The sequence below is a fragment of the Gadus macrocephalus genome, chromosome 19 (assembly GCF_031168955.1).
Source record: "Gadus macrocephalus chromosome 19, ASM3116895v1".
NCBI classification, from domain to species: domain Eukaryota; kingdom Metazoa; phylum Chordata; class Actinopteri; order Gadiformes; family Gadidae; genus Gadus; species Gadus macrocephalus.
The window spans coordinates 16,487,629-16,500,138 of record NC_082400.1 but is presented as its reverse complement, the minus strand read 5'-3'; the positions used below and the strand labels follow the sequence as shown (position 1 = coordinate 16,500,138).

At 45.1% G+C, this 12,510-nt stretch overlaps 1 protein-coding gene and 2 long non-coding RNA genes across 3 annotated transcripts in view; 2 read left to right on the top strand and 1 right to left on the bottom strand.

The window, feature by feature from the left end:
• Positions 1–3,641: 3,641 nt before the first annotated feature.
• LOC132447760 (uncharacterized) lies at positions 3,642–5,894 on the bottom strand. Its single transcript, XR_009523198.1, has 2 exons — positions 4,682–5,894; positions 3,642–3,863 (listed from the first exon to the last, which is right to left on the bottom strand). It is a non-coding gene; the product is annotated as an uncharacterized LOC132447760 (long non-coding RNA).
• Positions 5,895–6,275: 381 nt separating this feature from the next.
• Positions 6,276–7,268, top strand: LOC132447759 (uncharacterized). Its single transcript, XR_009523197.1, has 2 exons — positions 6,276–6,454; positions 6,601–7,268. It is a non-coding gene; the product is annotated as an uncharacterized LOC132447759 (long non-coding RNA).
• A 775-nt stretch (positions 7,269–8,043) lies between these two features.
• si:dkey-159a18.1 (sortilin) overlaps positions 8,044–12,510 on the top strand; it is a 19,890-nt gene continuing 15,423 nt past the window's right edge. The window contains exons 1-5 of the mRNA XM_060037867.1: positions 8,044–8,608; positions 9,083–9,145; positions 10,694–10,770; positions 11,103–11,205; positions 11,862–12,029. Of these exons, the coding sequence (XP_059893850.1) occupies positions 8,315–8,608; positions 9,083–9,145; positions 10,694–10,770; positions 11,103–11,205; positions 11,862–12,029 (705 nt within the window). The 5' untranslated portion in view covers positions 8,044–8,314. The remainder of the gene's footprint in view (positions 8,609–9,082; positions 9,146–10,693; positions 10,771–11,102; positions 11,206–11,861; positions 12,030–12,510) is intronic.

Genomic DNA, 12,510 nt, shown 5'->3' with positions numbered 1-12,510 from the left:
ATGGCCCACCCCCTCACCACCACTACGCAAATGGGGACGTTTGTTTTTGTTCACAAGGAAGTCTCACCCCCCCCAGCCCCCACCGCCCGAAGGATAAGATAGAAGATGTGGACGGGACGACCTCTCCATTCACTCTCTGGCTCTGCTGAATGACGCCCCTGCGATGGATTGCAAACAAACCAATCAGACTTGGTTTGCAAATCAGCGGAGCAGCGGGTTGGCGTCGCGTCACATCACAGGCAATCCTCTTGTGTTCCTTAAAACAATCCTTATGTGAACCCCCCCCCCCCCCCCCCCACGCTGTCCTCTCTCTTCCTCCTTGTTTGCAGGTCTCTACCGTAGGTGTAGAGTCCTGTCGTCTCCCCAGACCCGATGAATCAAGCCCTGACGCACCAGTGTTTGCCCTCAGAAGGACTCTGCGCTCCCGGAGCCTGGGGGGGGGACGCAGAGCAGAGCGTCTCGGCCGCGAGCAGGTGAACACCTGCGGCAAACAAAGATAAGGACGCCTGCAACCGGCCCCCGCTGAGGCGTGTCCTCGCAGGGCGTCGCCACGGAGACCTGCCCGCCGAGAGGCCGCGGGGGGGGGGGGGGGGGGGGGGGCGATGCCTTGTTGTCGGGTGGAGAGGTGGAGAGGTTGCCGTGCGATGATGCTCTGCCGTCCTGGTGGGTTCTTCAATAAGCATCTCAAGTGGCTTGTCATTCATCAGGGGCTCTGTGGTCATGGACGTATAGCGGTGGTGGGGGGGAGCTTGCGTACAGTCATGGAATGAATATATGTTGTTGTGTGGATGGGTTCTTTTTATAGGAAAGAGGCAGTGCCCAGGGGAGGGGGGCTCCTCTGGAAGTTAATGGAGTGTGAGCTTTTGTCCTACCGGGTATTCCATGAAGCACTCACACTTTTGTGTCCCATCTCACTCATTCTCTTTCTCTTCCGCTCTCTTTCTCTCTCACTCCTTCTCTCTCTCTCTCTCTCTCTCCCTCTCTCTCCTTCTCTCTCTCTCTCTCTCTCTCTCTCTCTCTCTCTCTCTCTCTCTCTCAGTGAACTGGGCTGTAATCCGACGGCCTGTCTTTCCATCATGGGTCGCGCCTCATTTTCACAAAGAGGATTTAAGAATTAGAACGGGCGAGCCCTGCAGACCGGCGGTGGGGCAGTAAAGCTGTGTGTTTACTGAGGACGCAGCATCAGAGCAAAGTGTGGTGCACCGGGCACATCGGACATGCAAAGGGGATTCAAAACCCGCCATTAGAGGAGGATGTGCCATGGTTTTTCTAGTTTTTGCATTGCAACACACACAACCCAACGCTGAGCCCTCCAACGAGACGGTCACCAAGGTCCTAGCATTTCTCCTGTAGAGTGTGGTAGAGAGTTGCCGTGCGAGGGCTACGACTCATTCTACGTTTGAATCCCTTTCTGTATGATTTTAACAACATTATGGCCCAGTGACCACTTTCACGAAGCTAAAGGATTATTCAGTACAACAGTCTGCATTCACGGACATTTCCATTGTTATTAGTAATGCATTGCTTTCAATGTACCGGAAGAGTCCAAAGCCCTCCGGCTGGAGGTCAAGAACACCAATGAGTGTGTGTCTTGTTTCATCTTCCACGGGCTTCACATATGGAATGTGGGCGTGGCACTCAATTATGAGTTGAGTGACATGGGCAGACATTTGGCACTCTTGTTTTTTTTTTTTACATGAAACAATGGCTCCAGGAGGAATCCCGCTCTAAACAACCCCACCTCCACCACCCCCCCCACCCCCACCCCACCCCGGCGCCCCCTCCGTGGATTCACCTCCAGGTGGATGCCTGCTCGTGACATGTTGCAAAGACCTTAAGATGGAAAATCCTCTTATCCTTGTTAGAGGATGGAAGAAGTCCCCCACTTTGGAAATACACTCAGCCTTCACATGCTGGGCCCTTATTAAGGAAGACACATGGAAGTGAGATCACATGTGAGCTCGCAACAAACCTGAATTCATGTCAGTGGGGAGTCTTCCAAACGAAGGCATTCATGTACTTATTTTTGGTGTAAACATTGGTGGGTCTTGCCAATGTCGCAGTACACCTACAGATATGTGTGTGTTTGTGTGTGGGGGGGGGTGTTCAGGTGCGTGTGTGTGGAGGTAAAGTCATGGCGGAGACCCTTTGAATCAGCAATAATATCGGTCATAATTACCAACCGGTTTTTGAGGCCATCTTATATTCAATGGGGCAGTGCACACAATTATATGTCATCCATCACAACAGAGAGAAATGTTACATACTATTCATAAGTAGGCTTCATTTACCACCATTTATCCTCCCATGAAAATTATGTTTTAGGCGTTTTAAATATAATTAAAATTGGCACTTTATATCTACATATAAAGTGCTACGACCGGCATCACAGCCACAACACACATGGAAGGCCAAGGGTACGATTACTTTAGGCGGGGGGGCAAGGGGGAGACCTACCAGGTTGACTACCGGAGGGTCGTGGGGGACCTGGAGCCCCCACGGGCCACCCCCTCGCCCCAGGTGGGGGTGAGGGGGGGGAGATGTTCTCAATTATTATTATCATCATCGTATCTTACTTGTATGTTACGTGCTATCGTTTTACAGACTAATTAACTAACAACAATATTATAAATCAAGGAAGGAAACTTATCACGTGACTTGAACCTAGGTTACTCAACGCTCTAGTAGCTGCTGGCATCTTTCCGGCCAGTACAAGCCACCGTAGCTTCTCCGACGTTGTTGGATAGCGAGAGGTTGGTTGCAAAAAAAGTTGGTTGCAATTTGCAACCTCACCGCTAGAGGCCACTAAATCCCACACACTACACCTTTAAGTATATCAGTTTGGGGGGGGGGGGGGGGGGGGAAAGAATCACACAGTTCATCCTCTCACCCAGTTCGTATACCCGTAATGCATCTAATGTGCACAACGTGGAAACTCATTGACTAAGTTAAACGTGAGTCATGAGATTCAAACCAAGGGCACCCACCCACAACAAAAGAATCCTCTGTGGTGTGTGTGTGTGTGTGTGTGTGTGTGTGTGTGTGTGTGTGTGTGTGTGTGTGTGTGTGTGTGTGTGTGTGTGTGTGTGTGTGTGTGTGTGTGTGTGTGTGTGTGTGTGTGTGTGTGCTCCAGACAACTATCAGGTGACCTGAACCTAGAATCTACTTTCTAATTCCCCTCACATTGAATTGCTTAAAAAGGGGACTCAAATCATGCTTCTCACTAAAACAAAAAAGAAAGAAAGAAAAAGGTCTCTGCGATGGTATACAACTACACCACAAGGGGGTAATAGATGTCCTGGTGTTTATACGTTCATTTATTAAAAACGTTATTAATATTTTGAGTTTATTGTATTGTCTCCTGGTACATAATTTACATGAGTACCGGTGCTTATTGTCCTGTTGACGTTGTAATCAGTTTCTGTTGTTATTAGAGGTTTATTATACAGTATGGTTCTGGTATCCATGGACGGGCAAAAGATATACACCGTCAGTGAGACCATAATGCCGTCATGAGGGCATGGCATGAAATGCAAAGAACTGGATTCTCTATACTCAAGTCTTATACCTCACCATTTCATCTCAGCCTAAAACTAAGCACTTTTTCTCTGTCACTCAGCCCTACTTGACTGTATGCACGCGTGTGTGTGTGCGTGTGTGTGTGTGTGTGTGTGTGTGTGTGTGTGTGTGTGTGTGTGTGTGTGTGTGTGCTTGTTACGTATGTGGTTGTTTTCCTGTGTCTCCCCTCTCGTTCTCTGTAGGTCTCACGCCATTGGCTGTTCCTCCACCATCGTCCAACCCCCTGTCCAATCTGGGAGCTGTCTGTTGGCCAATCAGTGTCATCAGGCCTTGATAACTTGCACCTGTTTGAAAGAGATCAAATGTATGCTTGATTAACAACTGTTATTATTTTCTGAATATTCATTTGAAATGACAAATATTCATATGAGTTGTGATTTTAAACAATAAACAAAGCACTGGGATTAATAATGCTGAAACTCCTTTTCCATATCAGACACCGCCATCTGGTGGATCACTTATTTAACTGCAATTTTTATTCCACTTTCACAACTTCCCTTCTTTTAACCTCGTACTTAGTCATACATCCACAAATATGATTAATTCCTTTTGAGAAACACATGAAGAAGCACACTCGGTCTAGGTTAATTACGAGGGTACTCTCCTTGAACGTACTCTCAGAACCCACTAGGCTAGGCCAGTATAGTTATTATTTTCTGTATAATATTTGTGTAAAGCAAACAGTTAGGAGTCACATGCCGATTATCCTACACAATTCTCTATCTAGCAGGCAACAGGAAAAACCAACAAGAACAACCAGAAACAACCTTTGCCAACAGAAAGTGGGCAAAAGAAGTTACACATAAATATATATTCAGCTGTTACGGCAATGCTTGGTAGACTTATGTTAAAAATTCAATTGAACCTCTGTCTCTGTGCGTGTGCGTGTGTGTGTGTGTGTGTGTGTGTGTGTGTGTGTGTGTGTGTGTGTGTGTGTGTGTGTGTGTGTGTGTGTGTGTGTGTGTGTGTGTGTGCGTGCGTGCGTGTGTGTGTGTGTGTGGGGAAATAGGTTATTTCCGAGATAACTGAATTGGTAATCTGTGTTACTCATATTTGACCGTAGAGATCTGAAGATGGGGGAAAGACAGAAATGCATGCTTACTCATTAATACTTCCTCATAATCAGACGTACATTGCTCAAAGCCATTGCCTCCTTGTCATTAGTGTGCACAGTGACACTGGTCTCAAGAGATGGAAACTGGTGGAGGCGTGAGGATAAAAACAGAGGTGTTAAGAGAGAAAATAAACATTGGTTAGACAAGGTCATTGAGAAACCACAAGTTAAATATTAAACAATTGAAATAACTGCGGACAAGCAATTCTGAGACCGGCTGAAGTCTATCGTGATTTCGAATGATGCAATGGGTCAAATCGTTCACGTGTTCATTCCCCATTCACACCATTAACGTTGTTTTCACCAGGGTGAGTACCTCTGTTGTATATTAGGTAATCAGTGAGCACAGCTTAAACCAGCCAAGTCCAAACACACTCAAGGAGAGATCCCCTGCACGGCAGTGGAGCTGCCTTGTAATGTTCATTGACGGCAACTTCCACAATAAACTGGATTTCCACATCACCAGCCTGCGTCCCGGGTTTGAAGGGGTCCAGAAAAGTTGCAGGTATGTAGCATGGACAATATTGTTACAATATGAAAATAAATATATATATATACAGTAGGCTATATAAAAATAACAAAGATTAACAGGAACAGTGCGCATGCTAATCCAGAGTGGCGCAGAAAGTTAAAGAAACATCTGTTGTTGTTTCGAGGACAACTCAGCAAAGGCAAATAGCACTAGTTCTATTCGGCTATTAAGTAACATGTACACATCCCAGAAAAATAATAACACTTCTTAGACTCATGTGATGAATTCTAGGGAGCAACACCAAGGCCCATGGATAGGACATGGCGGTGGGTCAATAGAGGGTGCTAGGGCGCCGTACCTCCGTTAAATATTCACTTGAATATATCTGCCAGCGCCAACTATGAACCAACATTTATCAATACGAAATAAATCAACAAAAATACATAGCGTTTATCCTCGTTTAATTATGTGGTATACTTGTCATTGCCAGTCAGGGGCGCCGGCCACGTTGAATTCAATGTAAGCTCGCTAACTTTTTGCTGTCTATCAAGCGGAGACAACTTTTCATTGGCGCAAGAAAATTCGCCCTCTGGTCGCACCAGTGTGCGCCCCAGGCCAATGGTATCGCCTTTCTTTTTTGATATCACCACATGATTGGACAATTCAGCGCATCAATCAAATAGGATTCCTCCCTCAGCAGCATTCACGCAACACAATTAATAGATATATCGCTAACTAGCAGAGGGTTGTAAGCATTTTCCACCCTTTTCAGTGGGGGAATTGGACTCCCCAAGCAATGTTATACTTAAAAGGAGAAAGTAAGTTACATATTAATTCAGTCTTTCGGCCTGTGGCATATAATAAACTGTCCCATATTTCTAACTGCATTTGAAGTAGACATTGATGCTCACAAAAAATGTAACATTATTTGGGTATATGATATTTCTACTCAATGAATACTTTCACTCGTATCATCCGTGCATTTAACTCCACCACGAGAAAGCCTTTAGAAACCGTCCTGCTTGTGGAACTTCCACTGGAACTTCCCCTCCGTGTCGTCACCGCTGCACGTGGTGCTGCTGAGCGACGGCCGAGCGCAAGTTATTACATCTCCTTCGCTCCGGGGACAGCGGTCCACACTTAACGTACTTCCTGAGATTAACAAAGAAGACGCAGAAGCTCATGATAAGTTTGGTCATTCGCGCAAAGAACGCAATAGCTCAGGGATCTACTACCTCAAAGATCGTCGCCATCCATATCGCTGGTGTGGAATCGAAAGCACTGCCTGGGTAAGCCCCCGCTGTATTATTGGTTCCCATGTGCGGTCGTTTGGTGGGTAACCGCCAGTGGTGCTATGCATCTATGCGTGCTTTTCATCCAAATAATACTTAATTTGGACTAAATCACATCCAATATATTTGTTTGTCTACTACAGAATCGCATTGTTCTTATACCGTCTCAGCTGGAAGTCATGGAGTGGTCCTTCGTGAAGTTGTATCTCATCGGATCGGCGTTGAGCGCCTTCACGGTCTTCTTCTCCTTGATGGACTCCTTCGGTGGACTCATGTACGGCCAGGATGACCTTAGGGTGTGGGCCCACTCCCAGGACCACCAGAGACCACTCACCGCCCCCAGCATTAGGACAGGACCGACAGGAGCGAAAGACGAGGACTCGTCGTAAACGGGGGACCTACACATGGAGGGAATTGTATAGCCGATGAAGAGCAGGTGTCAGATGGCGCATTTGTATCACACTAACCCGCTGTCCTTATTCTTTAAAGAAACACATTGTGTCGTGCACTAAGTCTGTTACTTGTATATATGTATGTATTACCTTAATGTATGGATCAGAATGGCCAAGTCAAAGGCTTAGGTGCTGTAAATTGTGTGTGTTAAGTCGTATTATTTAAATATTTATTATATTCTGATAAATGTGTGAAACACTGTTTGACTTTAAAGACGTTTCTTGCTGCAACCCTATCCAAGAATCTGTTTTCTATACCCAACAAAGGTTGTCAAAGTCTTATAAGACTATAAGGCAAATGTGGCTCACTTTCCTTATTGTTGATATTTTACATATTAAAGTTGTATAACAACCTACAAGTGTGTTGATGTCTCATAATCACAGATTTATTGTAAATGTATAGTCTATAATATGGAAAGTTTTGTTATAACAAGTTCTGATTCCCTGGATGTCGACAGAAACACCCGTCCGCTTGAGAGAGAGAGAGAGAGAGAGAGAGAGAGAGAGAGAGAGAGAGAGAGAGAGAGAGAGAGAGAGAGAGAGAGAGAGAGAGAGAGAGAGAGAGAGAGAGAGAGAGAGAGAGAGAGAGAGAGAGAGAGAGAGAGAGAGAGCGCGTGGGTGCGAGAGAAAAGCATGGGCGCATCCTTGGCCTCTCTTTCATAACACACTATTAAGCTCCAAGTAGGCGGCACACAGAAGGAGGACAAAAAAAAATGTACGTGTGTGTGTGTGTGTGTGTGTGTACGTGTGCGTGTGCGTGTACTGCTTCTAGAGGAAACCTCTGGACTCACAGATCCTCTCCACTTTTGCTCTCCGCTACCGCGGCCTCTCCTTTCCATATTTTTATATATTTTTACTTTCCATATTAAGCGCTATATAAATTTCATTTATTATTATTATTATGTTGTGTTGTTATGCTTCATGGTGTTTCTGATGTTGTGTTGTTATGCTTCATGGTGTTAGCTCGCTATGTTCGCCTGTTACCAGTCCCTGGTTCGAGAATAATAACAAGATAAGAATATCAATAACAACAATCAGAGAAAATAGGGAGTTGTGGCGAAAGATTTGACGAAATATATCCGATAACGGAAGCAGATATCTGTATTGGAAGTCCCTCCACCTCTCGCCGCTAAACCCATTTAACGTAAAGTCCAGCCCCTCGCCACTATCGCTCATTTGGAGCATCCGTTGCAGGCTTTCCGTCGTGAGAGGAGAACGCCTGGCAATGAGGTTACTTTAGACAGCACTTTCTATGGTAATGAGGCGTTAAAGCCGTCCCGCCCACTGCCTTTCAACTTCAATCCAACGTAACCAACGCACTAGAGCAGGTTGGCAAAGTCAAAGAACAGAACCTGAAGCGCTCCAACCCGGTACCCCCCGATTAAACCCCGGAGAAAAAAAAGTCATGGCCTCGAAATCTGTCATCAGTGTCGTTATAGCGGTACTTTTTCTATGCTCGGGAATTTGGTGCAGAGATCAGATGGGGCGCAAAACGGAGACTTTCCACCGAAATCAGCAGGATGATAGCGAGCTGCGCCAGGTGCGCTCCCGCGCCAGGAGGGACAACACGGGCACCGACCGCAACACCACCCTCTCCACCACCGCTTCCTCCAAGGGCTCTCAAGGTCCCGCCTTCACCTCCTGTCGACGCGCACTATCCCAAACCGAACATGAGATTTTGGATGACAATACGCATGAGGTGAGTTTTTGAATGAAATTAATCAATATTAGCCCAAATATACAGGCGATATAAACGTATGCAATGTCATTTTTTAAACCTATTGTATAGCAATGTATTGCTTAATTATTGCTTATTGCTAAAATGCCTTTTTAACTTTGCCTTTATTTTCTATTTTTACCAGAAAGATACATGATCTGATAGATACCAGAGAGAAAGGATAAGGGTTTGAGACCCAACTTCTGTCTGGGTTAGAGTCCTAAAATCTAGGTTGGAGACCCAGAGAAAGGACTTAAATACATTGCACTTTATAAAATGCTGATCTATTTTACTCATTTTCTGCATATGTTTTCTTTTACTTATCTATTATTTTATTTTATTGTATTACAATGTTTATAGATGAGGCACTTTGAGTCTGCCTTGTGTATGAAAAGTGCTACATAAATAAAGTTGCCTTGCCTTGCCTTAAGACAACCAAACCTTTCCCTCTCTTAGACGGGATTCAATGGAGATGATGGTTCAAGTTTTATTTTGACCTGGGTGGGTGATGGAACAGGGGTGAGTACGCCTGAAATTGATTGAAAATTCTCTCGAATGTCATCTCATTGTGTATGTCGTTATGCTGTCATCAGCACAATTTTTTTTATTATCCGTTACATTCAAATTCATAATGATTATAACATTTACGATTTAAGAGCAATACAATGAGAAGGCGTAGACCTCATTAGAATATCCTTTTCGAGTTTACCGCGCCTGTCTTTGTATGAGCTCATTTCAGATTTAAAGGTGCTATATGTAACATGGACACCAAGCGCTTAGAATTGGTATTGCAGTCATAATTCCCAATTTTGGCGAGAGGTGTCTCCGCCCCCATACTAGAAGTTCACGCGCGATGCCAGGTTTGGGTCACTGAACAAACACGAGCGCAAACAAGCCAAGCGCAATTTTGATATTTTGGACAATTAAAGGCGAGTTAAAGAGTCCTACCCTGTAAGTTGATCAGCTAATGTATACCGTTGATGTTTGTTTATTGTATCCAAATTACAAACCACCGCATGTGGCATCCATTTTGAAATCCTTCTTCACTGTATGCTGCCTCCATCTTTCATCGTGCTTTCTAAATCTTCGATGGCACATGGTCCTTTTACGATTAAACACAGTCAATGTCATGCATATTACGTAGGAATAATGGGAGCGGAAAGGCATCGGAATATTTTTAGGATATGTATTTTCAAATCTTGCATAAGTTCTGCTCTCTCTGTTTATAACTCTCAAATCTTTAGCCAAAGCTTTAATCACAGTTTACTATAACTTTACACAGAGCGCTCTATGGTGTGCATCAGTAGCTTTTTAAGTTACATCGCTACATTCCCACCGTTCATATCAGTGGGAGTATCGATTAAAAGTAAAATAAGTAAGAGTAAAAAAACGACATCCCCTAATTTTATATTAAAGGCTAAGTAAACCCTGTTTTAGCAGGAAACTTCCGTCTATGAGTTTCATCAACGTGATGTGAGCATTTATAGAAGTGTCGAAACCTACGTTACACTCTCTTGAGCAGAGTTTGCAGCCAAAAGAAAACGACCCCTCTGGGAAAGCATTTTAGCTGAGGTAGCAGTCTTCTAGACTTTTTAAGTACCCTCAGGCTTCACCGGTTCTACAACTTTATACATTTAGGTCAAAGGAAACACAGAAATGCTTGCTAACACTTTGTGAGACCCGAATGGAACCATTCAAACTGTAAAAGGATCTTCGATTCTATGACAAACGTGGGAGTTAACAAGGACCTTAAAGTCCTGTGGGCTCTGGAAAATGTACGAGGCTGGCTGTCTGCCGCTACCCGGGGCTGTTCTGTAATATTCCGCTGCATTTTGTTTGTATTGGATAGGAAGTGGACGTTCACGGCTGGAGAACAGCTGTTGTTCAGCCAGCTAGTTCCTCCAATTACGTTTACAATCAGGGCATTTAGCAGACGCTTATGTCCAAAGCGACTTACATCGGTTAATAAACGCTTTGACCCACATTGACACACATCCTCCCTGCTCATTGGTATGTGAACGGAATGCTGAGTCGGCTGTTGAGGCCGTGTTTCTGGGTTCCACACAGGTCATCCTGGTGTTGTCCACCATCAGCGCCCCCATCGACTCCTTCCTGAAGGGGGGGTCGTCCCGCCTCTACCGCAGGTGACCATATTAATGTTGTACGAGTAGTGTTATTATATCGGCTGTGTGCGTGTGCCTGTGTGTGTGTGTGTGTGTGTGTGTGTGTGTGTGTGTGTGTGTGTGTGTGTGTGAATAATCCCACTTTCAGTTTCCTTTCTACAAATTGTAACTTCTGAGATTAATCAATCTAACATTGCCTTGTCTTTGAAGTTAATATAGACTCCATGTGTCTGCGCATACATGTGTGTCTGAGACTCTGCGTGTGTGTGTGTGTGTGTGTGTGTCTGTGCGTGTATGAGAGAGAGACAGAGAGACATAGAAGATAAGGCATGTTCTTGTCATCCTGCCGTCAGTATGGACTATGGCAAGTCATTTCGCGATGTCTCCCACCGGATAGACCACACGTTCATCAGGAAGGAATTTGGTGTCACTACGGGACCGGGCAATTCTTTTCATGTAAGCATCGAGCATCTGTCTGAGTTTGCATGCGGGTGTGTGTGAGCGTTTGTGAGTGTGTGTGAGTAAGTGTGAGTGTGTGCGAGTGTGTGTGTTCCATGGAACCCTGTGTGATCACAAACAGACTCTTTGTCTCCTACAAGTTCACAAATGTTACATTACTAATCTCCAGCGTTCAAAAGTTGGATTTATTTATTTATTTCTTGTTCGCTAGTGTTTTCTATGTGGGCTGTTTTTCAAGGACAGCAAAGCAAGTCAAGTTCACCTAGCCTGCATGCTTGTCAGACTTTCCAACCAAATCACTTACACATGAAACCAACAGGTTTGGTAGAGAAAATGACGTTTCAGATTTAAGTTGTGGGTGTGTCTGACAAACCCAGGGAGAACAAAGAAAACCAATGGGTTAGATTTCATTCTTTGCTAAAAGTATTAGGTATGAACAAAATAAAAAATAATAAAAAGGTCAGAATCTGTCACCTAACTTTTTAGGTTTATTCTATTGTTGCTTATTCTATTGTGTATAAGCACTATTGTGTTTTTGCTGTGGGCTGCTGCAAAGCCTTCATTTTCCCATCTGGAGTGAATACCTACCAGCCTGCCACCCTTACCCCACGTACCCTGGCTCCCCTGACGGGCCCTGGACTGACCCCCACCAGGTGATCCTGACGGCAGACACCCCGGTGGTGGACAACTCCGGGGGGATCGTCTTCACGTCCTCAGACGCTGGCGTCACCTTCCGCTCCGTCCGGCTGCCCTTCCACCTGGCTCAGCCAATCGCCTTCCACTTCCTCATCCCCGACTACCTGGTGGCCATCAGCATCGACGTGAGCTCCCCCCCCCCCCCCCCCCCCCCCACGCCTCCACACTCTCTTCTCTCTGGAACTGTGCTTGTGTCAGCACCTCACCCTTTCTTGGAAAGCCTTGCGTAAAACTTTCGTCACACGTGTTGCGAAACCTTTTGTTGCTCTCTCGTTCTCTTTCTCTTTCGCCTTTGCTTCTCCCATTGTCAAGGTCATGAGAACTTGAACTTGTATTACACTGAAGTGTAATACTTTTACACACACACACACACAAAAACACACACACACACACACACACACACAAAAACACACATACACACGCACATATACACACCTGTCCTTACTGTTGATTAAGGTAAACCTTTTCTTTCTTTCCTCTCTGTGTGTGTGGCCACAAACACACACATACACACACGCGCACACACACACACACACTTGACCTTACTGTTGAATAAGGTAAACCTGTTCATTCTCTCCTCTGTGTGTGTGTGGTCCTCTCCACCAA